The sequence below is a fragment of the Drosophila simulans genome, chromosome 3L (assembly GCF_016746395.2).
Source record: "Drosophila simulans strain w501 chromosome 3L, Prin_Dsim_3.1, whole genome shotgun sequence".
Classification (NCBI taxonomy): Eukaryota; Metazoa; Arthropoda; class Insecta; order Diptera; family Drosophilidae; genus Drosophila; species Drosophila simulans.
This window is the reverse complement of record NC_052522.2, coordinates 15,898,380-15,923,910: the sequence shown is the minus strand read 5'-3', so window position 1 is coordinate 15,923,910 and position 25,531 is coordinate 15,898,380. Positions and strand designations below refer to the sequence as shown.

At 40.4% G+C, this 25,531-nt stretch overlaps 3 protein-coding genes and 1 long non-coding RNA gene across 5 annotated transcripts in view; 3 read left to right on the top strand and 1 right to left on the bottom strand.

Annotated features, from left to right (window-relative positions):
* LOC27207496 (mucin-19) overlaps positions 1-25,531 on the top strand; it is an 81,011-nt gene that overhangs the window by 34,440 nt on the left and 21,040 nt on the right. The gene's annotated exons all lie outside the window — the stretch shown is intronic.
* LOC120284816 lies at positions 7,298-9,467 on the bottom strand. 2 transcript variants are annotated; one of them, XR_005544071.2, is made up of 3 exons: positions 9,291-9,467; positions 8,141-8,573; positions 7,298-7,941 (listed from the first exon to the last, which is right to left on the bottom strand). It is a non-coding gene; the product is annotated as an uncharacterized LOC120284816 (long non-coding RNA). The 2 variants fall into 2 exon arrangements; XR_005544070.2 differs by having other exon boundaries at positions 7,300-7,947; positions 9,291-9,466.
* Positions 13,360-14,917, top strand: LOC6738253. Its single transcript, XM_039294156.2, has 3 exons — positions 13,360-14,165; positions 14,220-14,537; positions 14,593-14,917. The coding sequence occupies exons 1-3, from the start codon at positions 14,103-14,105 to the stop codon at positions 14,746-14,748; spliced, it is 537 nt and encodes a 178-aa protein (XP_039150090.1). The 5' UTR covers positions 13,360-14,102; the 3' UTR covers positions 14,749-14,917.
* On the top strand, positions 15,230-16,032 carry LOC6738252. The gene is made up of 3 exons (XM_002085028.3): positions 15,230-15,401; positions 15,462-15,779; positions 15,841-16,032. The coding sequence occupies exons 1-3, from the start codon at positions 15,336-15,338 to the stop codon at positions 15,994-15,996; spliced, it is 540 nt and encodes a 179-aa protein (XP_002085064.1). The 5' UTR covers positions 15,230-15,335; the 3' UTR covers positions 15,997-16,032.

The window sequence follows — 25,531 nt, the reverse complement described above, 5'->3', positions numbered from 1 at the left end:
CAAGTACAGTCCCACAGCTGGATCCGCAATCGCCGACGGGTCAGCGAGTCCGGCCGATCCGCTTGCCACTCGCAACAAATTTTTATTTGACGGCATCAATCAGTCTCCTCGCCGTCTGTCCCCCGCCCCCCAAAGCCAACCTTATCCACATCCTCAACCTCAACCCCATTCCCGGTGCCATCCCGACTACGTCTGGTCGGCTTTTGGTCCCTTTTGTTGCCCCAAAAGCAAAAGCGATCCAAAGTGCAGCGGCAGACGGACTCAGACTCACAAACAGACACAGACAGAAAAGCAGCCGCAGTCGCAGTCATTTTTAATGTCTCGGCCCCAAAAAGCAAAAGGGGAGAAGCAAGAAGGTGGGGTGCTGGGGGGCAACGAGCCAACTGCAGACGGTGATACACCTGAAGAAATCGCAGTTACCTGCCACAGGTATTGGTTCAATTCAGAAAAAAGCTTAAATAAGCTTAAAATCCAAGCTCTTTCACCAGGGAAACCTAGTAACCTAATTTTACAAATTACCTTAAAAAGAATTTTAAAAAATTATAAAAATACACTCTAAAATTCCGCTTTATTGGGTATTATTAAACTATTCCTTTTATTATTCCACTTTCTACGCCATAACAAAATAAATAAAAAATTGATCTAAATATTAAAAGATCTTTTAGAACCCTTGATAGGCGTTAAATGCAGGACTCTGGCTTTAGTCCCAGATCCTTTTTTTCTATTTTTCGTAGAAAAAAGTTTCCCAAGTGTAATGTTGGTCGCTTTTCTGCAGACGACGCCGGCAATCATCAATTTCTCAGTGTCGCATTAGTTTTCATTAATTTGAGCGGCGTCGGCGAGGCAAGCATATGGACCAGTCGCAGTCACGCCCCCTTTACACCCCCTCCCCGTTACTTTGTGGGCCAGACAACAATTGCAACTCACTGCAGCGGAGCAACAACAATTGGATCCGCTGGAAGCATTATTGATGCATTTGGCGAGCGGCGGCGACAGCGCGACGACTGATGACGTTGACAGCGATGAGAGCGATGCCAGCGACGGGGCGAATGAAGTTGACGTGTGGCGGACTCGATGATCCTGGACAGACATAATGGAGGAGGAGGAGGAGCAGGATGGGTGGGGGCCAGTACGCTGCAGCTGCACGGCTGTCAGGGAGCAGACAAACTCATAAATAAAGCCACGTAACGTAACCAGGGGAATAAGAAAAGGCAAAAAAATCAAGAGAAAAAACCAAGACGAGTCGGCTCATGAATGATTGCCAACTAATAGCAAAAGTATTTCAATTTAACTAAACTTTCAAGCAAAAGTACACTCAAGAACTACTCCTTTAAACTATCACAGAATATTTATTTTCTTTAATTGTGTATATCCATTTTATATATCATTTTTAGAAAAGGAATTTCCCAACAACTTACAAAAGTAAACCCAAATGAAATCTCGCCTATCGCAAAATAAGACGACCAATCACAATTAAAAACTTCCTTGTGAATTTTCAGCTGAGACATTACGTCCCAAAAACTCATCTCAATTTAGCTTAGATTTCGTAATGGTAATAAGTTGCCATTTTGACCGGGCCTTGGCTCAACTTTGACATTTTCATTTTCCCGGAACATCAATCCGCAAGCAAAGTCAGTGAAAGAAGCAGAAGAAGCAGCAGCGGCAACGACAAACAAAAAGTGTTTGTAATTCATTTTAACTTGGCCCAAGGGGTCCGCAAAGTATTTCTCAATCGAAATGATGGACAGGGGCGCAGCGGGGGCGAACCCTTTTACCCCGCCACCCCTGTCTGTCTGGCTGTCTGGATTGCTGGCCAGACTTTCAAGGCAGCGCTTAAAAGGGGTGCAAAAGTCACTTCTCGCCACTCTGCTCTGCTCCTCGATTCCAGTCCCATTCCCAATCGCAATCCCAATCTCAATCTTCCGCCCACCGCAAAAATATTGAATTCAATTCCGAAAACTCAGCCACAGCTTCTGTTGCTTTAAATGCCCGAAAAGATGACGATGATGAAGTGGCCAAAAAAATATAACAATATAATAACAAAGTACAGGATGAACAATAATTACAGTGCTATCTGAATGGGTTTCAGGTTTTTGGAAATTTGGCAGGGCTTTCTAAATTTGAATTGTTTTTCAAAAATTTGTAACCCAATAACCTTTTACACAGTAAAGTTTTGTTTTGCTAGAAATTTAATAAGCAACCATAAATAATCGTAAAAAACAGAAATAAAATATATTATATTTGTAACTTTCATATACTTTTAATTATTTCTAAAAAGATGAATAGTTTCGAAATCGTTTCTATCTTTCAAACACTGATTTATGTATCAAATTTAAAAAAGTGATGAAAAATGTAATTTAAAACATTTCATTTAGTGAATAACCACTGTAGCATATTTCGTAAATTTCATTTTACCAACTCGCCCGGCTGCGAGAGGATGAAAATCGTCGCCGGCCTGTCAACTCGCCAGGAGTTGTGGGTCGTTAGGGGGTGGCTTTGTGCGGGGGGTTGGGGTCCGACTGGACTCGTTCGTTTTTCAAGGTTAAGCACACGCACACACACACACATAGACTTACAGGCACAGACGAACCTATACCAATTCAGGAGCGCCAAGTGGCAGACGGCGAGCCAGACGCAATTGGAAAAGAGGCAGTTGGGGGGTGATGGGATTTTAGGGGTTAGGGGTTTGGGGGTGGAGCGCTGCGGTGCCTCGTTGAGTGGGAGTGCATTTCAGCTTACGCTTCACTTAATTTTCGGGCTATAAATGTGTGACTTTCTGTGTATCTGTGTGTCTGCGTCTGAGCTTCTGTGTGTGTGTGTGTGTGCGCTTTGCAGGCTCGAGGGTGCAATATTTTCGACTCTGGATGAGGATGAATGACGCGCCAAAGTTTCGCAACGCCTTCTGGCTTTGTTTGCACTTGCTCGTCTACTCCTCGACGTTTTCTACTTATTTTATTTCATGTTATTTTATTTTATTTTCTTATTTTCGTGATTTTCTTGTTTTTGGCTTTTTCGGAGTGGCCTGCGGCATTTTAGATTGTCGCCGTCGTCGTCTCAAATTTTTGTATTTTTCGGCGTGTACTTGAGTTTGCCCGCCAGAGTGCGAGTTACATGTGATAATGTGATTTACTAGGTGAGTTCCCAAGAAGTGAGCGGGGGAAAAAAAAGAGTAATGGCAGTTCAAATAGTTAAAGGAAACTCGTAGTTCACTTGCCAAGTTCCAAATTGTGTGAAATTGATAGATGAAAGTGGTCGGTAAAGTTAAAATAGTCAATTTAGGGAAGGGGATGCTTAGAAAAGGTTCTCGCTGAAATGTTATTCGCAAGATTCAGTTCTTTACATATATGGTTTTTAATTTAAATAAATAGTAAGTAAATAGTACGTAAATAGAATACACTTTTTAAATATTGAGCAAACAGCTAAATCTTAGGAATAGGTTACTTGCATGAGTTCGGCATTTGGTAGAGAAAGTTAGTTACATAGTTAAAAAACAAATTTCTAGATTTCCAAATAGTGTTCTATAGTGTTATATAATCTAAATTGTATTGAGTTGGTAAGCGATTAAGATTGCAGTTCCGTGGTTCTGGTGACATCTTTTGAGTTCGAATCCATATCCAAAAGCCATCTTTTGGTGATGGCACTGAAGTTCGCCATTTCGGTGTGCATGCCACTGTAGTGGAGGCCTCAAGTGCCGCCCTGCAGCAGCAACAACAACGTGCAGAACAATAACAACAATGCCAAATCGGCAATAATAGACGCCGGTGCAGACATCGTCAGACGTCCTCGTTCTCCGCTCGTTGTTCACCACTCATCGCTCGTCGTTGGTCGTTCGTCGTTCGTCGCTGCCGTCGGCAGTCAAAGTCATAAACTTTATTTTCTGTTGCCTGCACAAAGGCGCAGCACACGCAGCTGTGGGCGAGAGCGAGATGGCATGCGTTGCACATGCGACGAGTGTCTCTTATGCTGGATGCACTGAAAGAAATCACTTTAGATATTTGATTTATCTTAAGCTAGATTATTAGTGGCCACAATAAGATTATTTATATGACTTAATAAACTCTAAAACTAAGAATTTTTATTAAATTTATAAATAAATGTATATATTAGCTACTATTTTATTTTTTTACTATATCTTACTTATAATCTAGTCCACTCTATTATCAATTTCATATACACTTTCTTAACACTATTATATCCATAATCACTATTGCTTCGTTACTACGCAGATTGTCGTTCAGAAATGTTCTTTTCAAAGTGTTGCACTATGTTTTTCAGTGATTCCCTTGTCCTACCTGCCCCCATGCGCCCCGCCCCCTGCCACCATTAACCCGGTGTGTGGGCGGTGAAACATTTCATGCGTTTTGTAGTCTCAATTCGCTTGCAGTTCGACAGCAGCCGCCAGACATTTTGGGATTGGGTAAGAGCGACGACAATTTCTGGTGGACTGGGAAGTCTGTCTGGCTTTTGAGGCCCTCTGTCTGGTCTGTTTTACTTTCCTTTTGTGCTGTGTTGTGTTGTGCTGCTCTGCTCTGCTTGGCATTATTGTGTATAATCAGCAGCTCTGATTGTGCTGCAAAATCGGAGACAGGCGGAAAGTTTGCCCCCCACCCCCCTTACCCCTTCCATGGCCGCCGGCGATATCTCTCCCCTAATTAGCTGGCCATTAGGCATATGGCCACCGTATTTATCTAGCGGGCAACAGGTCCGGCAATTAAAATTCAATTCAAGTGCCGCCGTGAGTCATAACTCATGCGACTCATGAGTGCGAATAACAACCCCCGTACGAACAGATAGGGTAGTTAATATCGTGATTAATTTGCCCGACGCCCGACGACCTTCAACCTGTCCGCAAACAACAAATGCCAGCCAGCCAGACACATTTCCGAAATCAAATTTTCAAAAAGAAAAACACAAGTCCAAAAAAGGTACAACAGGCGAGAAAAAATGCCAAAGTAAATTCCACCTTGGGGCCAGACCGTTAGCAACCCCCTCGCATTTTGGACCACGGAGATTCAACCCATCCGAAATGGCCAAAACCGAAAACCGAACACTCCACCCACTTCCGTCTGCCCGACTGTCTGGGTTTTGGCATTGAAAAGTTTTCCACACATTTTTGGGCCCTTTTTTCAAGTTGGTTTGGGTATTTGCAAAATGCAATTGCATAAGTGGAAATTAGGCGTAGGCTTTGGAATATCTAATAATAATTTAATTTGTTAATTTGATTTTTTCTACTTACCAAACGGAAACAATCAATAATAACCTGCAGTCCTGCCAGTTCCAAATAAAACTCAACAATGGTAGAAAACGCCTTAAGGCCACACTTTTTAACTGCCCAACAAAAAAAAAAAAACAATCGAATGGCTGCCTTTGCTACGTCTTAACTTGAATGAAATGTGGCCCGAACCCTTTGGCAAACAAAAAATGCAAAGAGGAAACAGGCCAAAGAAGCAAAACACGCAGGAGAGACCGAGACAGAGGCGACTGGCAAACGGAAGCCAAGGAAGGAGTCTTGGACATGTGAATGTGATTACATTGAAATTTATGTGCATTTGTTACATGGCAATGTGCAACATGTGGCCTCTTTTTGCGCCACATCTCGATTGCAGGATGTTTGTCTGCGATTCTTTTTGGGGGAGAGCCCTGCCAATATCCTGTTGCCAGTCGTTGCCATAAATCTTGGACACACACACAAACACACATGCAACTGGCAACTGATCCCAGACCTTATCAACTGCAAGATGCTAATTATAAACAAGCTGCCCCAAAACGGCAACAGAAGCGGTGGCATCATCATCAACTTCATCATCGGCTACTGGGCATGCGCGGCGCTCTCGAGCTGGAAGAAAAAAAATATATAAAAAAAAAACTGGTTACTTTGTGGCATTTAATACACGACTCTTAATCGCCGGCCAATTAGAATAACAACTACCTTCTCTGGGAAATTTATTAACGTTTATCAATTGATTGCCGGCGAATGCAATTACACGATACAAACTGGAAATTCACCCCAACCCTTCAATTCAATGTATTTCTTGGATATATTTTTTTTATGTCTGGTCGATTCTTTTGAACCCCTTCTCCTGCAACAAAAATAGGCGGCTGACGTCAAAATGCAAGCCAGACGGGAAATGGGGGGAGGGGTGAGTGGGGAACGAAACCGAAAAAACCAAGTTGGAGTCGCCTCTGCAATTTTGTGGCGCGTTCAAAAAAAATGTTTTTGCTCAAAAGCCAACTTCAGTTGTACGACAATCAAAAGTACACGCGAAAAGCAATGGCACAAATTTTTTGGCTTTTTAATAAATATCCTAACATTTTACAAAAATATAGCTGTAAAAATTGTACGATTTTTTAACATCAAATATTCAAATTATAAGCATCAAAAATGCTTACTTGTTCCAAGAATATTTAATTGGTAAATTAATAATTATTCTAGTAATTTAACACAATTATTAAAGTATATGGTTTACATTCCAAAAGAATTAAAAACATAAAACAAGTATGCATAATAAATTTTATGATATAGTAAGTTAGTTAGATTCTTAATTAGTTATGTCAAAATATAAATGGTATGCAGTATATATTTCAAAATATGTTATTGAAACCCTTTTGGTTTGAAAGTGTATGAGTTCGAAAAAAAAACCTATCCCAAAAAATCCTCAAGAGCAACGACAACAACAACAGCAAAAGCAACAACAAATTGTGCCCAGCAGACAACAAGGAAAATGCAGACGGCAACAACAAGATGCAAACGCAAATATCGGCAAGAGACGCTGATGACGACAGCGAAGCACAAACACAAACGCAAGCAAAAACAAACGCAAACACAAACACAAACACAAACAACCACCGAGTGAAGCAGCAGACTTTATGGTTTGCTCACGTTGTTGTTGTTGCTGTTGTTGTCGGTCTGCAGACGAGGAATACTTTTCAAGGTCACGCATAGAATTTCGGTATTTTGTTTCATGCGTCTGCTGCTGCACACACACATACTAACAAACAACACGAGTGCAGAGTGAAAGAGCGAGAAGGAAAACAGACTGCGACAGACTACCCCTATCCCTTTTCGGCATTAGCAGAGAGCTTTTAGCATACCCTGTAATTGAAAAGAAGAGTGGAAGTCCTGATTAAATTGAAAGTAAGACTAACTATTAAAAAAAGAATTTGAAATAACACAACAAATATTAGGGAAATCTGAAACATATTTTACTCTTATATACGAAGTGCCAGTTAATTAATCAGCTTAAATAATAAGTTACTTTACTTTGTAGCTTATCTATTCTACTTGAATATATACAAACATTTTTTGTTTGAGACGTCAAACCATAAAAACTGTCATATCTTAAAAAAAAGAGGTCTCTCGTGTTCCTCGCTCTTTAATTGTGGTTATAAACCGAGATAGAAAGTGCAAGGGTCGCCTGATTCCACTGTTATATCAGAAATAAAGTTAAAAATATTTCACTTATCTGAGTGCTGAGTATACTAAAGTGCAAAAGATATAATTTATTTTACATGATATAAGAGATTTATAGCAACATTTAAGTGTTTTACTTCGTACAGTCATGGAACAAAGCCTCATGCCCGCTTATGAAAGCTGGGTATCCATCGCGTCGAGTTGCCGCTTGTGTCCTACCGAAAATTTCCATGCATTTGGTGTTGCATCGATGAGAGCGCAAAGAGAGCCTAGCCTGTGTTTGAGCAGAGCATTTGAATCACTTTGAGGCTGAGGCGTCTGGTGTCTGTGTCTCGCTGTCTGTACCCGTGTCTGTGTCTGACATTGAGCCACTTTGCGACCGGTCGCCTGTCTCCTGTCTCCAGTCTCCTGTCTGCAGTCTCCCGGCTCTCCCCTCGCCACCACGAATGCTCTCCACATCGTCAGTGGCCGCCGTCTGGCGGGGAGAGCTGTAATCGTGGGCACACCGAAAGAATATATTCCCCAATGATCTGAAACTAAGAATCCATAAGTTAAGTTTATTATGAAGACAGCAATGAAATAAATTCGAATGGAATCCTGCTGAAAATAAGCCATCTATGCTTTAAAAGAAACGAGGAACTGATGCATTCTTTACTATAATATTACATTTAAAATAAGGAAACATTGTATATGATATTATAAAGAAAGTGAAAGGATAACTTAACATACATTTTTCCTGTGCAGTCTATGGTTTTCGTGGGTTGGAGAAGTTCGGGGATTGGTTGGATTCCAACCGAAAAAATTGCCTTAATAGCGCATTTTCGTTGATTTTTTTGGCACTTGTTCTTGTTGTTGGCTGTAGTTGTCCTTGAAGTCGCTCACGTTGCGACTGCCTTTCAATCGCCCTTTCCTTGCAGTCTGCCCGCCACTCCTCTCGCTCGCACTCGCTCGCTACGCCGTCTCCCCGTCCTTGTCGTCTGCCAGGGATTCGAGTCTCGACTTTAAGGACTTCGTCGGCGCTTGGCTTGTCCTTTATTTCTTTTAATGAGACACTTGTGTATCCTTTGCAGAGAACGTACATACAAGTGTTCTTTTCTTAAGCTTTGTTCGACTTTTTCTCCGGTTATTTTCTCGTCTTCTTTTGCTACTCTTCCGTGATGCACTGGAAAAAAATAAAATGTAAATTAAAATGTAATGTAATGATCAGTACTTTTATAAAGCTAAACATCTAGCTTAAATTTGGGCAAGCTTAAAAAGTTACACCAAATATGTATATGCAGTCATAAAATAAGTGTTTTTAAAATACTATTGATAAAAATAATTGTTACACAAAGACTTTTTTAAAATTATTGTGTTTCCATCTCAAATTGGACCGCTTCAAACTTTTTTTCTGATAAATCAAGATGAGGAACCTATTATTTTACTTTAACAAATTACCTTTATTGTTATTATAGTGTTATTTCTACCATCCCAACTTCTCTCTGTGTACGTTTGTGACTTTTTTTGGCCTGGCATTTAATAGGATAATAAGCAAATAGGCTTATGTAAGGCAAGAAAAAAAGGACACACATTCCCAGCGAGGAGCCGTTGACAATGACGTTAGTCCGCAGAGCTGAGGGCACACACACAAAAAGAAAGGAAGAAGCCCAACAGTCAACAGTTCATCTGGCAGTTTGGGGGAGGACACCAGGGTGCTGAGGAGGATGGGTGAGTGAGGTGAGTCTCTGGGTCTGAGTATCTGCCCTCTGGACTGCGGCCTCGCCTGCACTTATCGTAATTTTATGCACAGACCGCAGACGTCTGACCGGCCCCCATCCCCTCAAACACCCCCCGCCCCTCTTGCAGCGCTGCCCCACGCCCCTGGCCGCAGTAAGCTCACCTCTCGAGCGACCCCTGGTCCGCCAGCCAATTGCTCCGACTGCATTTTTTTGCAGTGCCCCTTTGGACTCTGAGATTGTCTCGTCAAAAATTGATAGGCTGCTTGCAGATGTGCCACGATGCTGGCACAGTGGGCTTAAGTCAATCAATGTTTTGCTAAAATTTATAAATCAAATTGTATACAAAATATAATGAAAGATCCTGATTGCACTGCCACATTATTTTTACCAATATATAAGATTAACAACAAACTGATAGCTTTTGCAGCAAAATAGGAATTTAAACGTTTAAAAATAAAGCAAATTAACTTTAGAGCAAAATTGTTAAAAACTATGACAAAAATAATTGGTTCATTCTTGTTTAAATCGACTAATAGTATGAAAAATAAGTAAATTTTATAAATTTGAAATGTCCAAATTTTTCGCATTTTTAGATCCACTTCAACACACTGTGCATAATTTTTTTACATTCGCTGAGAGGATGAAACGCCAACAAATATGTTGAAAAAAGCGCGCTCAAAACAAGCTCCAGTCCCCCAGCAACAGTTCCCTCTACCGATCCCGATCCCTATCCCTATCCGAGTCCCGATCCGAATCCCAATCCCAATTCCATGTCCGTGTCCGTGTCCAGCTGCAAAACCAAGACGACGACGTCGCGAGTCCAGCAGACGACTGACTGTAATTATGGTCATGTCAAATATGGGCGACGTTGACGCAGCAGCAACATCGGCAACAGCAACTGCAGCAGCAGCAGCAACGAAAGTTGCATCAGCAACATCAGCGGAGATGCAAGTGGATTTCGACTAAGAGCAGTGTCTTGAAGGATGCTCACTTGAGGGAGCAGCAAACTTGAGGGGCAGCAGTTGATTGATGTGGTCTGGCTGCCGGGGAATAGCCTGGTCGGTTTGGGCCAGTCCCGAGACTGGACTTGGTAGCCCCGAGTTCGTGTCCATGTCTGATCTACTGTGGGTAAAGTACGATTTCCTATCTGGGCCTGGGCTGACTCTCAATCCGCATCGAGGTCCTCGTCTTGCCCCAAATGGAGCACATGTTGCTTCTGACTTTGGTTTTTCTCTACCCTTTTGCTATGCATAATGTGGGTATATTCTTTTTAAATCAAAAAGAATTGAAAATTTGGAAAAATGTATATGGTTTTTTATAGAATTAAAAACAGTTGAACTTCTTCTACAAAATACAATTTTTAAATACTTTAGTTCGTAGTAATGTGAGTATTATTTTTATTCCTGCGAAAACAGATAAATATGAAAAAATATAACTTCCGCCACTAATTTTAAAATATATTTAAACATAAATCGATTTAAAATCTAGGGCATGGTTGCATTTCAGTACCGAGCATCTTAGGCACCTTGATGTCTTCGTAATCAACCATACTTTGCCTTCATTATTGTTTTCTTGTGTGTTTGATTGGACATTGCCTTGATTAAATCACTTTTCAGTCACTGACAGTTAATCAAGGCGTAGGGAAGTGAAGCTGGGACCGTGCAAAAATACAAAAAATATGGGAAAAAACGCATTTTCAAGGTGCACCATGGGGCGTTCGGTCGTGACTCGTCCCCTCTCTCGCTCCCTATTTCTCTCTGTCTCGCCGCTCTGCTCTCGTCTCTTTCTGGCCATACCGCTCGCTCTCACTGGTTGTCCGGACAACGGACAAGCGGACAAACGGACAGCGGACAACCGACGACCCAAGCGTCGCCGCCATGCAACTTCCGCCTGCTCCAATTGTTTGCGCATACAAAGAAGCCACGTCGCATCGATGCAACTGTGTGCGTGTGTACATAGGTGTGTGTGTGTGTGTGCGCGCTGCACGTGTGTGTATGTAGGATATAATCCAAACAAACATATTGTTTTGTCTGCAGTTCTACCCCCGCAGGAACCCCTCCTGTCCCGCTCCTCGCCGCACCCCACCATTGAAAAAAACCCCGCGCGACCCCGTCTGTTGGCGATGTCCCCTGCAACCCCCTTGCATTTTTTCCCTTTGCAACCCCCTCACACCGCCCCTGTCTGTGTGTCGATTGTATTGGGCTGCAACAAAGCGTCGTCGTCGTCGTCGTCGCCGCCGTCTGAAGTGCATCGCCAGGAGAGGCAAGAGCAGCAGCAGCAGCAACATCAGGAGCAGCAGCAACAACAGCAACACCAACCGATGCAACTGCAAAGCTCAGCATGCAGTTTTTGCAGTCCGTTGTTTTTCGAGTTTACGTTTTAATTTTTTACCCTTTAGTTTTTTTTTTTTTTTTGTTTTTTGTTGGTTGTTGTCCAGACAGTGGGCAATTTTCGTGTCCAGAAAAGATCGCAGTTTATGGGCTTGTTGACCAGAGGCCACTGCCATTTGCTGCATTGTGGCGTCGCATCAGTCGGCTTAGTGTCACAACAAATGGCGAGTAACTAGATGATTTGATTGGGTTTCAATAATCTTAGTTTGCTTTCGATGAACAGCAAAACAAAATCAGAAAATAGTTGACAAAGGATGTGTAATGAGTCCTGCAACTTCATTGAAACTTAGAGTGTACAACTTATAAGGATTATAGTAGATACAATCCTTTGTCTAATAATTTCCCATTTGAAGTCATTTTAAACCATCTCTATATTTTTGCAACTATTTTCCTTCATTATGTGCAGTTCTGCAAGTCACATGGTTTTTGAAAAAATGTCCTATTCTGTTCAACAGCATTAATTATTCCCTTTCTATGCAATACTTTCACCCAAGCTTTGCATGTCTCATTTGTCCTGGCAAATCTGTTCCCCTGGCCCCTCGTCGCCGTCGCGTTCTTCTTCATTAAACTTTGCAACAAAAGCACTTTTGTGTCAGTCAGTCCAGCCAGTCGACGAGCAGGGCCACCGGTGCTATTCTCCGGCTCCAGATCCGCTCCATTTTGAAGTTGTCTGCGTCTCAGACACCGGCGACAACAACAACAACACAGCGGCAACATCGGCGACAGCAACAACGTGGTGCAGCCTTTTAGTTTAAGTTGTAGTCGTCTGGCCCCGGCCGGGAATGCACTGCGAGAAAAACAGTAAGGAAATTGGAAAGTAAAATAAATTATTTACCAATTACTAGATATTATCTTAAAATTATTTAAATGTGCTAAGGAAATTATCATACCTATGCATATGTATGAAATTAAGTTTAAAAGTATGCTACAATTATCGTTATGGTAAATAATTTATAAAATAGTAATATATTATAAGTAAGTATATAAGTATAATATATATAAGTATATATGCTGAGAAGTGTATATCCTTCGTTGTTTAAATATGAAGTCTTTAAATTTTGGTTAGTCTTTGATCATTATGCTTAGCAGTTATTTTAAAAGTTAGTTAACTTCGTTTTTATTCGATATATTCCACTTATCATTCTGGAATATATAAATTTTCAACAACTTTGTTCTAATTGTTGACAGTGTACGAATATTGAGCGGGGGAGTGAGAAACGACGAGAGTCTGAGTCTCTCTAACTGCGGCTTAAGTAGGTTGGCTGGCTAACCACCCTGTGTTCGGCCCTCAACCACCCGCTTAACCGCCCGACCACCCACTGCATGCCATACCCCCTCCCCTTCCCCCTTTTCCGTCCTCTGATGTGGCCTCTTCTCTCGCCTTCACTGCCTTCTGCTTTGTTATTCATATTATCCGGCAAATATTTGTCGTTGTCATACGAAAAATGTCTACAAAACGAACGAAAAAACACACACACACGCCGGGCGAGACAAGAAAAAGGGTTGCTCCGGCATCGACTACCCTACTCAGCCGCGTCCTCAACCCCATCCCCATCCGCATCCCCATTCTCAACCTCAACCACATCGTCCTTGTTCTCGTCCTGAGACTGAGGCTGAGATTCAGATTCTGATGCGGATTCGGATCCAGTGGCAGACGGCCGCTGTTCGTGCCCCTCGATCCGCACTAATGGCCGCAATTGTGGGCTGCCTCCTCGAATCATCGCCCGCCCGGCAGATTCATCCCGACCCAAATTGTCAGCAACAATGTGCAGCATGGGTTGTGTGCACTGTGATTCACCCCTCCTGATAATATCTTAATAGATTCTTTTCGCCCGGCTGCGGGTTCATTTGAATTTGAATTTGAATTCAGTGCGACTTTCGCAGGATTGCCGGCTCTGTCAGTCATTCCGTCAATGTCTCTGCGGCTATCCAAAGGTGTCTTGTCCAGAGGCCTTTGGCTGACTTCTTAGCGTTCTCGTTCCCATTCTCGTTTGCGTTTTGTGACAGGATCCTTCGTCTCCTTGGTGCAATTTGTATAATGAGCATTTGGCACACAACTCCTTTGACTTTCAGCACCTCATTGTGCCCATTGACTGGTGGCATCTGGATTTTATTGTGGCCATGAAAGACGTTCTTCGCATCCTCCTTCTGGGTTATTAATTTGATTTTATTAACACTGCTCAGTGCAATTTAAGTTTCAATCTTAAGCGTTCTAAATATTTAGAAGAAAATTAAAAATTACAAATTTACACATTTTAACATTGCAGTGAAAACGTAAATATATTCTTTATAATAATAAAACGTAGCAACGAATAATAAAATATCGCAGCTTAACTTTTAGCTGTCCTTCACGCCTCAAAACGGCTGTTAATTATTTTCCATTTCAATAATCTGTTTAACTACCCGACATGTATTAAATAATAATTTTATATAAACAGAATAGGTATTAAAAACTATTCAACTCTAAATCATGAAAACAATTAAACATTGGTTAAATTAAATGGCAGTTTTGAGCAAATGTGCTGTCTGGTGTATTTTTAAAGGGTACATTTATTTTGCACCATCATTTAAGATCCAAAGGCCATGTCGAACGTGTTGAAAATAGTTATTATCCTAGCTACATTTATATTGACATGGAGATTCAGTGTAAGTCAAATACAAATGTATATATTGCATAAACACCTAACAACTTACTAGCAGTATTCTGTCACCTATAAACTTACAAATGTGAATTGCGCTAGCCACAACAAATCATGGGTTACAATTAATGAGTGTCGCTTGAAGGCTATCAATCGAAATAGAACCGTTTTCAACTTTAATGCAACCTTTCATCATCCGACTAATGATGTAGTAGTGGACTATAGATTCCTAAAAAGGGAAAACGGATATAAGCCATGGTTGTACAAAAAGAGTGTCGACGGATGCCGATTTATAAAAAAACCCTATGATATGTTGTCAATATTGATATATATGGTTTTCAAGCCCTTTTCAAACATCAATCACACTTGCCCGTACTATGTAAGTAGTGCAAATACGAAATATATGTAATAATTCTTAAAATCCTTAATTGAAGGGAGACATTTTAATAAGAGGAATGTATCTCAGAACTGAAATTAAGGCAATGCCGTATCCATCCGGAAAATATATGCTGCAGATAAACTGGAAATTCTATCAGAAACTTCAGTTCGTAACCAATATTAGTTACGACTTTATTGAAAATTTGTTATAATGCATATTATTTATTTGCAATTATTAAAATATCTTAACAAAAATGTAATGTGATGTAAATTTGGAATGCAATTGTATTTTGTATTTAATATATCCGTTTAAATGTTGAATAATTCATAGACACATGTGTACATTTCAATTACAAATAATAATAAATTATTATGAATAATATGTCGATTTACTCGACTATCAGATACCTCTTACTCAGCTGGTGGGAGTGCAAGTGAGAACATTATTGTTTCTCAACAGATATGGTATTATTGATCCGGCTATCGATTCAGAAAAAATATATACACTTTTGGAAACGCTTCCTACTTTCTGTTACAAACTTTTCACAGCATGCAGAATTCCCCTTTACTCTATAAAAACAGCTTACCTAATCGTAATAATTAGTATATTACATAATTTCGAATTTCAGCTTTTAAAATGATTTTTTAATACATAACATGTTCCACGTATTAAAAGACAATTACTATAAAAGAGATTAAATTGAAAAGAGGTTGAAAATGAAATTAAAAATATATCATGGCATAGCATTATTAATAAATGAAAAGTATTTGATGGTAGTATATTATTAGTTTTGTAACCATGAAGTCGGTCCTAAAAATTGTCGTTCTGTTAACCATTCTGTGCTTAATGATCTTAGAGCCCAGTGTAGGTATTTTGTTAAATATTTTGAATTCATAAAATACATTAATAACTTAAAACGCACAGAGCCCAGTCGTCTTCAAGCTGACAAATGTCCTTTGCGGCAGTTATAATATAACCTGGGTTAGAATCAATCATTGCCGATTGAAGGCGATCAATCGCCATAGGACTGTGTTCAATTTCAATGCCACCTTCCTGCATCCAACTAAGGATATTACTTCTCACTACCGAATGTTTAAAAGGGAGAATGGCTATAGGCCTTGGCTCGTTAATACTCGTATCGATGGATGTCGATTTCTGCGAAAGCCCTACGATGCTCTTGGTATTTTCCTTTTTAATATTTACAAGAACTTTACCAATGTCAATCACACCTGTCCGCTGCAAGTGAGTCTGTTCTTATATTCAGTTATCTATATATTATAATATTTATATTAACATTTTCAAGGGTGACATTATCGTAAGGGACATGTACTTGACCACGGATCTTATGCGACTTCCCCTGCCCACGGGTGATTATTTACTGGCCATCGACTGGCTGTTTTATGGAAAGCCCCAATTTGCCACAAATGTTAGTTTTCAGTTTATTGAGGACATACTGTGACTGATATAATTTTCTAAATAACTCGAAATTTAAATGCATTAAAGTCATCTAGACTTTACAGTGATTTATATTGCAGCAATGAAGAATGAATAAAGTGTTTGGTTATTTCCATTGATAATCCTATACCTTACTTCTCCATGATGGATATCTATATCTATTAAGTGATGCTAGGGATTGTGGTCTTTTAGGTAAAGCGTGCAATAACCCGTCATTAGCAGGCTTTTGGTAATAGACCTGTCGCCTCGCCGGCCAACTCCAAAAGCCATCCTCAGCATATGTTAGACATTTATGTCTTGCTTTTCCACACCAGCCAATGGACAAGCGAGACCACAACACTGAGAGAAAATCCCTTGCAACTCGTCGAAATAAAAGGTCTACTTATTGTAGAAAAAATCTATGGAATAATGAAGTTCATCTCACTAGGATTATAAAGCTTTCATAGTTATGAAGAAATAACTAAAACAAATAAATAATCAAACATAACTAAAATAATAATAATTACAAAATGTTTCAAATAAACTAGGCGTATACGTAATATCTACATTATTCATATTTATTAGGACTAAAATTTCACATTAAAACTTTAGCCCAAATATGTAGATTTCACTCGACTAAATTAACAAAAGTTTCCTTAAAAAGAATAGTTATTAAAATTTCACTTCACCTTTTTTCGCTCAGTGCACTGATGCGCCGACCCACCCCCAGAAAATCTCGACCGCAGCTAGCAAACGTTGGCGTTGGCCCTCGGCGACTATTATTACTACATTTACGACCCTGCAGTCTGCTGCTGCTCCTGCTCCTTCTACTCCTGCACTCCTCGTCTCCAGATGGAGCTGCTCACTCCGCTCCAGCTGGAGCAGCATCCCCGCCAGCGGTGTCCATAAAAATGGCATTGTAATGGGACTTTGGAGGCGTCGCCATCGTTGCCACAGCAGAGTCACTGATTGACACTTTTTATGTTTCAGCGGCTGCTGCTGCCGGCAAAAGTTCAATGAGTTATGATTCGAGACAGGGCTCTTTGTATTGGCCATTGTTCCATCTTTAGCCAGTCAATGGAGGGCTTAATGAGCTGGCTGTCTTTCCGAACGGAGAAAGGCGAACGGAAATTCATTAGTGCGGAGAAACCTTTTTGGGGTATGTGTACCTGTTGCATCCATTGATAAATCGAACTTTATGCACGGAAGGAAATATACTGCTTATATATAAATATATATTGTATTTCAGTAAAATTATCAATTTTGGGTTAAGTAGTTCATGGGTTTCAATAGATACAATTAAAACCCCAATTTTGGTTTAAGTATTTCATTGTTTTCAATGGTTATAGTTAATAGTTAGGCAGTCGTATAAAAACACAATTAAACTTATTAAAAATACCATTTAAAAATCTTTGATTTTTTACTACTCAAATTTCAAAATAAATAATGCCAATGTGATCATAATTTGTTTGCTACCCAATTTTTTTCCGTGTGCAAACTTATCGATGCTTCATCAATTGTGGCAAATTTTGAATGAACCGAGTGAAGAGTCGTGTGTTTCGCAATCATCATCTGTATCTGTATCTGCAGCAGTATCTGTATCTGTATCTGAATCTGAATCTGAACCGATGCCCGACTAGACTCATTGTCTGGGCAGCATGTGAGGCGATGCGATTTGTGTGTGAGATGTGCCAACGCCATTTGCCTTTGTTTTTTACTTTTCTTGTTACACATATAAATATATATATTTATTTATTTTTTTTGCCACGGCAGGCTGACTGGCGGTGTCTAAAAATATCAAAAGCAGAGCCATCGCATCACAACATCGGTGCAAGTGAAGTAAGTGCAAACTGGTCTGCGATGTGTCTTTTGTTGTCTCGCCACAGTCTGCTTATCACAATCGCAGCAGGCCAAAACAGCAGCATCTGAAATCTGAAAGAGCTGAGGTACATAGGCATCACAATCACATTCAGAATGGGAATCGGTCGGTTGTCGCCCTGCCAACGGACGCAATGAGTCAAAAGTGGTCTTTTTGCATTAGCCACAACAATAGCAAGTTAATGACTAACACTCTGCCATGCAGATTATTGCACATATGTGGGCGATACACTATACAAAACCCTATAAAAGACCATGCTGCTCGTTTGGTTTCCTAGAAGCTGGCTAATTTGATAGGCAGCAAGTGTCTGCGATGATCAGATAGATCAGATCAGATTATCAAAGTGAAAGAGGAGTGAAAGTTTGCTAACAAATTATTTGCAAGTAGCGGAAACATTAAAGCTATTCAATAAGTGATTTATTTGTTTTAATTTGCCGTTGTTTAATTTACAATATTCCGTTTCACGGAATCAAGCAACTTTAATTGCGACAAAGTTTAATCGATCGCCGTGGGGCATGAGGTAATGGTGTAAAGGCTGTTCACTAGCTCGTATTACGTATACGACACGTGCACCGCCTCAGCGCTGGCTGACAATTAAAAATGCATACATATGCAACCATTTTATTTATTTAATTGCCACAATTTATTTATAAATGCAGACAGACAGCTCACAGCCTTGGCACGATCACTTGATCGCATCGATCCCATCGATTCTATGTGATCCAATGCGATCGAATCGATCAATCCGATGAATCAAACGGCCAGGTGGCTCAAAGCAGCCGCCAAAAAGTCAACAGAAAGCAATTTGCCACCGCGAATCGCCAACCTGAGACCCACAAATCGTCTTCCCCCCTTACAAAAATAAAAAAAAATTATAAAAAAAAGTGAGAAAAAAAAATAGGGAAGATACGTCAGCACATATTAGATTATCAACATAAACAAAAATGTTCCGTCTCGTCGTGTGTGTACACAATTCTTTTATTTTTTTTATGTATTTTTCCCCAATTTTTTTTTTTTTTTTTTTGGGGAATATTCATGGTAGGAAAAAAATGAGAAAAAATGTATTTCTTTGTATGCCAAAAAAAGCAAACACAGACGAGAGACGCGACCAAGTGCCAGTTTTGGGTGAATTGCGGGTTTTTACTTCGCTTGGTTGGGTTATAGGTGCTGGCGATGGTGCAACCGGCGGGGTGAGGTGGTGCAGGGGTTTGTGGGGCGTTGGGGGAGGGGCGGCGTTGCAGGGCGGGTGGGCGTTTCTCCTAGTAACCGCAGGTAGGTCGCCAGACATCGGCATACGTGAGAGACCCCGGCCAGACAATGTTAATTAGCACTTCATGATAAGTTGTCTCAATTGTTGCCGTCGTCGACTGTCGACAGTCGGCTGAAAAGTGCGCAGCGGGGGTGCTGTAGTTGCAGGGGCGGAACACGCCAATGCAGGGGGTTAAAGGGGGGGATTATCAGGGGGAAGGGGTTTGGGGGTTGAGGGGACTACGAGCGACACGACACATTCGATTAACAACAACCGGCTAGCCAGCAACAAAATAACAAATCCGCAGACATGCTAATATATTTGAAGTTTCTATTTTAAAACAAAGCAACAATGTCTGGCCCACCAATATGGAAATCAACTATCAGATCTAGACAATATGTGCTACCCATTGCTGTTTTGATTGTAGAACGTGGAGTATATATGATACAAATACCTATTACAAATACTGCTAGTAAGCATAATTAGTAATTTTAAAATGCTCTGCAATTTGATGCACATACCTCATTAAATTAAGAAGCAGGATAATAAAATATGCAAACCAATACTCTATCAATCAAATTCCGAATACCGTTATGCAATAGAGCATATCAACCTTATGATACCCATTACGGAAATTACAAATTCATTACCTCTATGTATTATAGGCTTATGGTATTTCTCCGTAATTACTTCACTCGCATCAACTAATTAAAATTGAATCAACAAATCCCAAGCGGGCCAAATTGTTTAAATTTTAATTTATTACTTTGAATTGCACTTGTGGTGGGGCATTCAAGTAATATACCCCACTATCACCCAGTAATTGGAGCGCAAAAAAAGGTCGAAACGCGTATCATCAAAGGAATGTCACATGTGAATCATATCATTAAAAATAAAACCAAACAAAAAATAAAATAAAGGCGAAATAAAGCTGCATAAATAAATTTAATTAACGTGCGGTGGCCAACGCCCCTCCCCCCGCAGCTCCACCACCCCGACCGACCGTCTGACACTTTAATTTCTTGGACTTTGCACGGCGGCTCAAGTCGGCAAACAGAAAAACTGCAAAAAAATCGAGTGACAATGAGCTAACCGAAATTCAGCTTAACAACAAAAAAAAGCGAAATAAATATTTATACGCAAATAAAAGCGTGGCAAGTGGAGTAAGATGAAAAAGTGAATACAAATTGTGGGGCATAATATGAGGCGAAATTAGAGGGTATAATTTAAAACCCATAAACGAAGCTACTTAAAAATGTATGCCAAATTAAAAATTTTAAAATTTTAAGTGTTCTAACAGTTGCTAGCAGCATTGAATTCGAAGATAACAAATTAATTGATACTAAATATAAATAGAAAAAATATATATAAAAATGAATAAAGCACTTATAATTGTTATTTTTAGAATATATTATTATTTTCCGTCACAAAAAATAATAAAAGAAAATAATTTAAAAACTTAAAAGATGCTTTTAAAATAATATGAAAATGAAGTACTTAACTAAAGTCATACAAATGATTAACTGAAGCTAAAGATAAATGTAATGTTTATATTGAGAAAAGGTTTTATAAAAAAAAGGGGGAATCCCTAGTCAAGTTTCTCGACTATCTCATACCCGTTAATCAGCTTGTGGGAGTGTGAGGCAGCAGCTTGGCCATCAAAGGTTGCTGCGTCAGCGTCTCTAGTATCTGCCTAATCTTAAAATTTTAGTTTTTATAGTTCCCAAAATCTCGAAATTTATACGGACAAACAAACGGACGGAAAGACGGACATCAGAATATATGTATGTATATGCTTTATAGGATCGGAATCGCTTACTTCAACCTGTTACATACTCTTCAAACGCATCTAGCATACCCTTTTACTCTACAAGTAACGGGTATAAAAAACATATCTACTAAAATACATTTGTGCATCGAACAACAAAAGAGTTGGGGTAATTTTGGTTATAAACTTCCAATTACCTCCTTCTCTTTGCGCCTACTCTTTTTCTCTCTTCTGCGCTCTCTTGCGCGCTCTGCCACCCCAAAAACTTGTTTCTTTGCCACCGTTTCGTTCGAGTCCGATTTGTATTTGTATTTGCACCAAAGCGCCAAAAACTCTCCGACGCTGCGGACGTGTGTGTTTTTTCGTTCGCCGCCAAAACAGCAACAAAAAAGCCAGCGATCGACCACAACAACAACAGCGGGATGGATAATGTTTGTGTGTTGCTGTGCTTGTGATTGTGCCTTAGTTTATTGGGAATCAATAAATAAATAAATAAGTAACTGGAGGATTAGCAACAACACGGCGGCGTTACGTCATGGCTGTCGCCATTGTTGTTGTTGCGTTGGCATACTTTCGATGCTAGTGTATGAGGGAAAACAATTGTTTTGCGCTTTTCGCCAGCGATAATTATTAAAATAAAACGAAGAGAGACAGAGAGAGAGAGATTGAGAGAGAGAGGCAACTTTGTTCCGTTGCCACCCGTTCCGCTCTCGCTCTGTGGTCAAGGTGAAACGCGCGAAATCGCAATGGAATATCGAGTCGCAGTCGTGTGTTTTTCCGCTTACGCTCATTGAAACTTTGCGTGCTTTTCGGTTTAGTTCGTTCCGTGCGCGCTGAAAATTATTTAAACTCGAGCAGAAAACACCCAGAAAAGCAGTAGGAAACGGCAACAAAAAAATATGACAACAAGCCAGAGTTCTTACACCGAGCAAACCAGCAGCCAAACAAAGTGAAGCAAAATAAGCAGCAGCAAATAATAAATAAATACACAAAGCCAACATATTCAACTCACACACACACACATAGCCAGCGTTCCTGTACTCAAAAGCATTCCTAATCGCCGCAGAAAAAATAACAACAAGCATCAGAAAGCAGAAATAACATCAACAAAAATTCAACAAAAATAACAAAATAAACAAATTGAAGGAAATTAAGTTAAAATCGAAATTAGAGCCATGTATATAAGTGTTGCTTAGATAAATTCGACGAAAAAGTGTCACAAAAAGTGTCAATGAAAATCAGCAAGTTTAAACAAAATTAGGAAATTAATGCCCGCAACATAGCGCAATTCCTAAATCAATTGTAATCTAAAAGATATAGTTAAAGCCAATACACAAGTAAAAAAATCGAAATAATAGCGAGTATCACGTCGATAAAAGGTGAGCGAAGCACTTTTTTATTGGGGAAAAACCTTTTTTAAGCCGATTAGCCATAAAAGCACAGCGTAATTGAACTTTGGAGCTGCAAAAGTGTGCCCAATATTCGGTAGCCGCACTGTGGGCGCTATCTAATTATAAGCTATTCATATTCCATCCAAAATCTGCTCTCTATAAATCGCATTCCGGCGACTTCCTGTCAACATTCATATACCAGCGCAAAAACCAAGCGAAAAACAATAAAAAATCGTAGGAAGAGCTACGAAATCCAGTCAAAAACCGTCCACTGTCCACATAAATGCAATAAATTTTGAAATCAGCGCTGGTATTTTTCACTATTTCCAACCAGACGACAGATATCACACCCCCTCGCCAAAGATTTCCGTTCCCCAAAGACAGGAATACGAAGAAAGAGTATTACGGCACGTATAACATTTGTTTTAAAGCGGTTTTGAATGCTTTTAAGACCCTTTAATATTTTTTGTGGCTGTCATAAAGCATCTTGTAATAAATTAGCCGCGGGACCGGAAAATACATATATATATAGTTATTGTTTGCTGGTCAGGCAGACAGACGTAACAAATATTTGGTTTGGGGTGTGCCTTTGGCAGACTTTTGGGGCTGTGTTTCATAATAATTAATAATAAATAATCCAAAAAGACTTAAATAAATTGAATTGAATATTTGGGGCTATAAAAACTGTCTATTCTAATATCTAGATTCATTAAAATTAAAAAAGAGGCTAACAGTTCTTATTGCTTACATTAATGTAGTGTAAATATTTACAGAAGACTTCAAGTTTGTTTCAAATGAATTTGTGACTATGAAATCCCCATACTCTGTTCCATTCTTACTAACAAAACAAAGCGAAAAACTCAAGTTTAATTAGAAAGAACGCCATAAAATCGGGATTTTCTCACCTGAAACACAAAGCGCCTGACTTAGCTTTGATTAGATCTCGCAAAGACGGTTTTTTGGCTGAGAAAAAAAGCTAAGAACTTCCCAGAAGAGCTTTATCTTTTCTGCTCTATCGGAGCCGCAAGGTTCTGGCTTTTCTTTGGCTTTGGCTTTGGCTCCGACTTTGGCGTTGGCTTTGACTATGGCTATGGCTATGGCTATATGGCTATATGGCTGTGAAGACAAAAGGCCCGGGCCATGGAGTTTTGATAGAGGAGGAACCACAACCGAACAAAACCAAGTCAAAGTCGCGTGTAGTATCTCCCCTCTCTATCTAGGTGGCTCGCCCCTCTCCCTCTCTCTCTCTCTCTCCCTCTCTGCCGCACAGCAGTAGGCAAATCACTTCCGTTCAATGAACCCATGCGTAAGCCAGCTCTTCATCAGCTCTTTTGCTTTTGCTCTTGCCTTTTGCTTTTCCTTTGCTATTGCTATTGCTATTGCCATTGCCTCTTGGCTATGCCACACACATGCACACACGCGCGCTCGCACACCACACACACCAACAGTCAGGAACACACACAGACCCTCACATGTGGCTCAGTCTCAGTTTTTTTCTCTTCGCCTTTTACATACAGATGTGGTGAAGTCAATAGAAGCGCTTAACTTCAAATTTAACTAGAGTTAGGAAAAAAACAACAAAAATAAATACGAAACTAGCTCTCAATGGAAAGAAATGTGTAAACACAGAGAATTGTTTTAGACTGTCAATATTTGCTTAACAAAAACGTTGAATACTCTAATGCTAAAAAGTACCTAAATATCTTCCTTTATTATGTTTGGTATGAGTTACATATTCATTGAAATCGATCTTAAAGTCTTTTCCCCGACTGTAGGAAATTCCCACAGTCGCACACACGTGCAAGTAAAAGAGTTCCCATTGCTTTGTCGTCTTTGGCTTACCTTTACACATCCACATGGCCTCCTACCTTGGGTTTTCCCCTCTCCCATTTGCAATTCACCCCCCTCCCTCCCCCAAGAGCATAAGAATGTTACGCATACGCCTCGTATGTTGTCACGGAAAATTTGACTCACTTGGCCGGCACATTCCGAACATCTTTACGGCTGGCCATTAAAATGGTTATTATGTTTTGAGTTACCGCCCCCAGTCGTTTACAAAAATGCCAAAAATTTGCGCTAAACCGAAACGAAAACTAAAACAAAAGTTCATGAGAAAATCGCGAAGCAGGCCACAGCGGCTCGATTGACCAGAAAATTAATCGAAAGGTAATTAAACAGCTGACGACATGGACACACACACACACACACACAGAAGCAGGCACACATACATTTATAGGGCTAAATCAAGGTCTTTTGTTTTTGCCATATCGCCGTCCCTGTCGCGCAATATATCGCTCATACGCCCCATGGCCGCTTATCAAGCGTCTGGTCTGGTTCTTCTGCCTGCTTCTGCGTCGCTTCTTTGGCTTCTGGACGGTGTGAGAAAAGGTGGAGCCAGGCAGCCAGGCAGCCGGTCTTATCACCAGAGTTCTCGTCTCTTCTCGCTTTTCTCTATATTTTTTTGTTTTTGCGTCCCAACAACACAGGCGCACAAAATAAAACAGAGATACCCATAGAACCCATGGACTTGAGCACCTGTCCGACGGGGCCGACGACGTCAACAGCACTTCCCGCGCCACCCACATGACCACCACGACGGAATCAGCAGCAGCACCAAACATCGGAGCAGCGGAGCAACACCACACACTCGAAAAAATTGAACCCATGGAATTCCGGAAGGGAGCTCTTCGAATTTGTAGCATTTCGGTATTTCCACAGAATTTCATAAAAGGAAATTGGAATTGCAGATAACTGTGATTAATAATACTTACTTACTTCAGAGATACTAATTCCAAATGGGAAATCACTCTGGTTTCGTTGTATTTACACACAGATACTATTGAGTTCTATATAGATACATGATAGTGTATCCAATAGATTCGAGCTTAGCTTTTGAAATATATTCTAATTTCTGCGAGTGCACCACCAACACACACACACACACACACAGCAAGCGAGCATTGAGATTAGAGAACGGACAGCAACTGACGAACGGCGGGCGACAACATTCCCCAAGGTCATTAATAGTGCTGCAGTGGAGCAGTCCGACTGGCGAGGTGGGTGGCATCGGGTGGGATAGCCCCGCTGCAGGCGGGCGGCGACTGATTGAGAGGGAGCGCACTCACTTCGATAAGGAAATCGCCAGCGAGATGACCAGCCAGATAATCACGTGTTGCGACGCCAATGCCGACTGCTCATTGATTGACCCCCAAAAATTGGTGAAATAGTCGAGTGGTTGTGGCTATGGTTATGGCTTCCAATCTCTTACTCCCT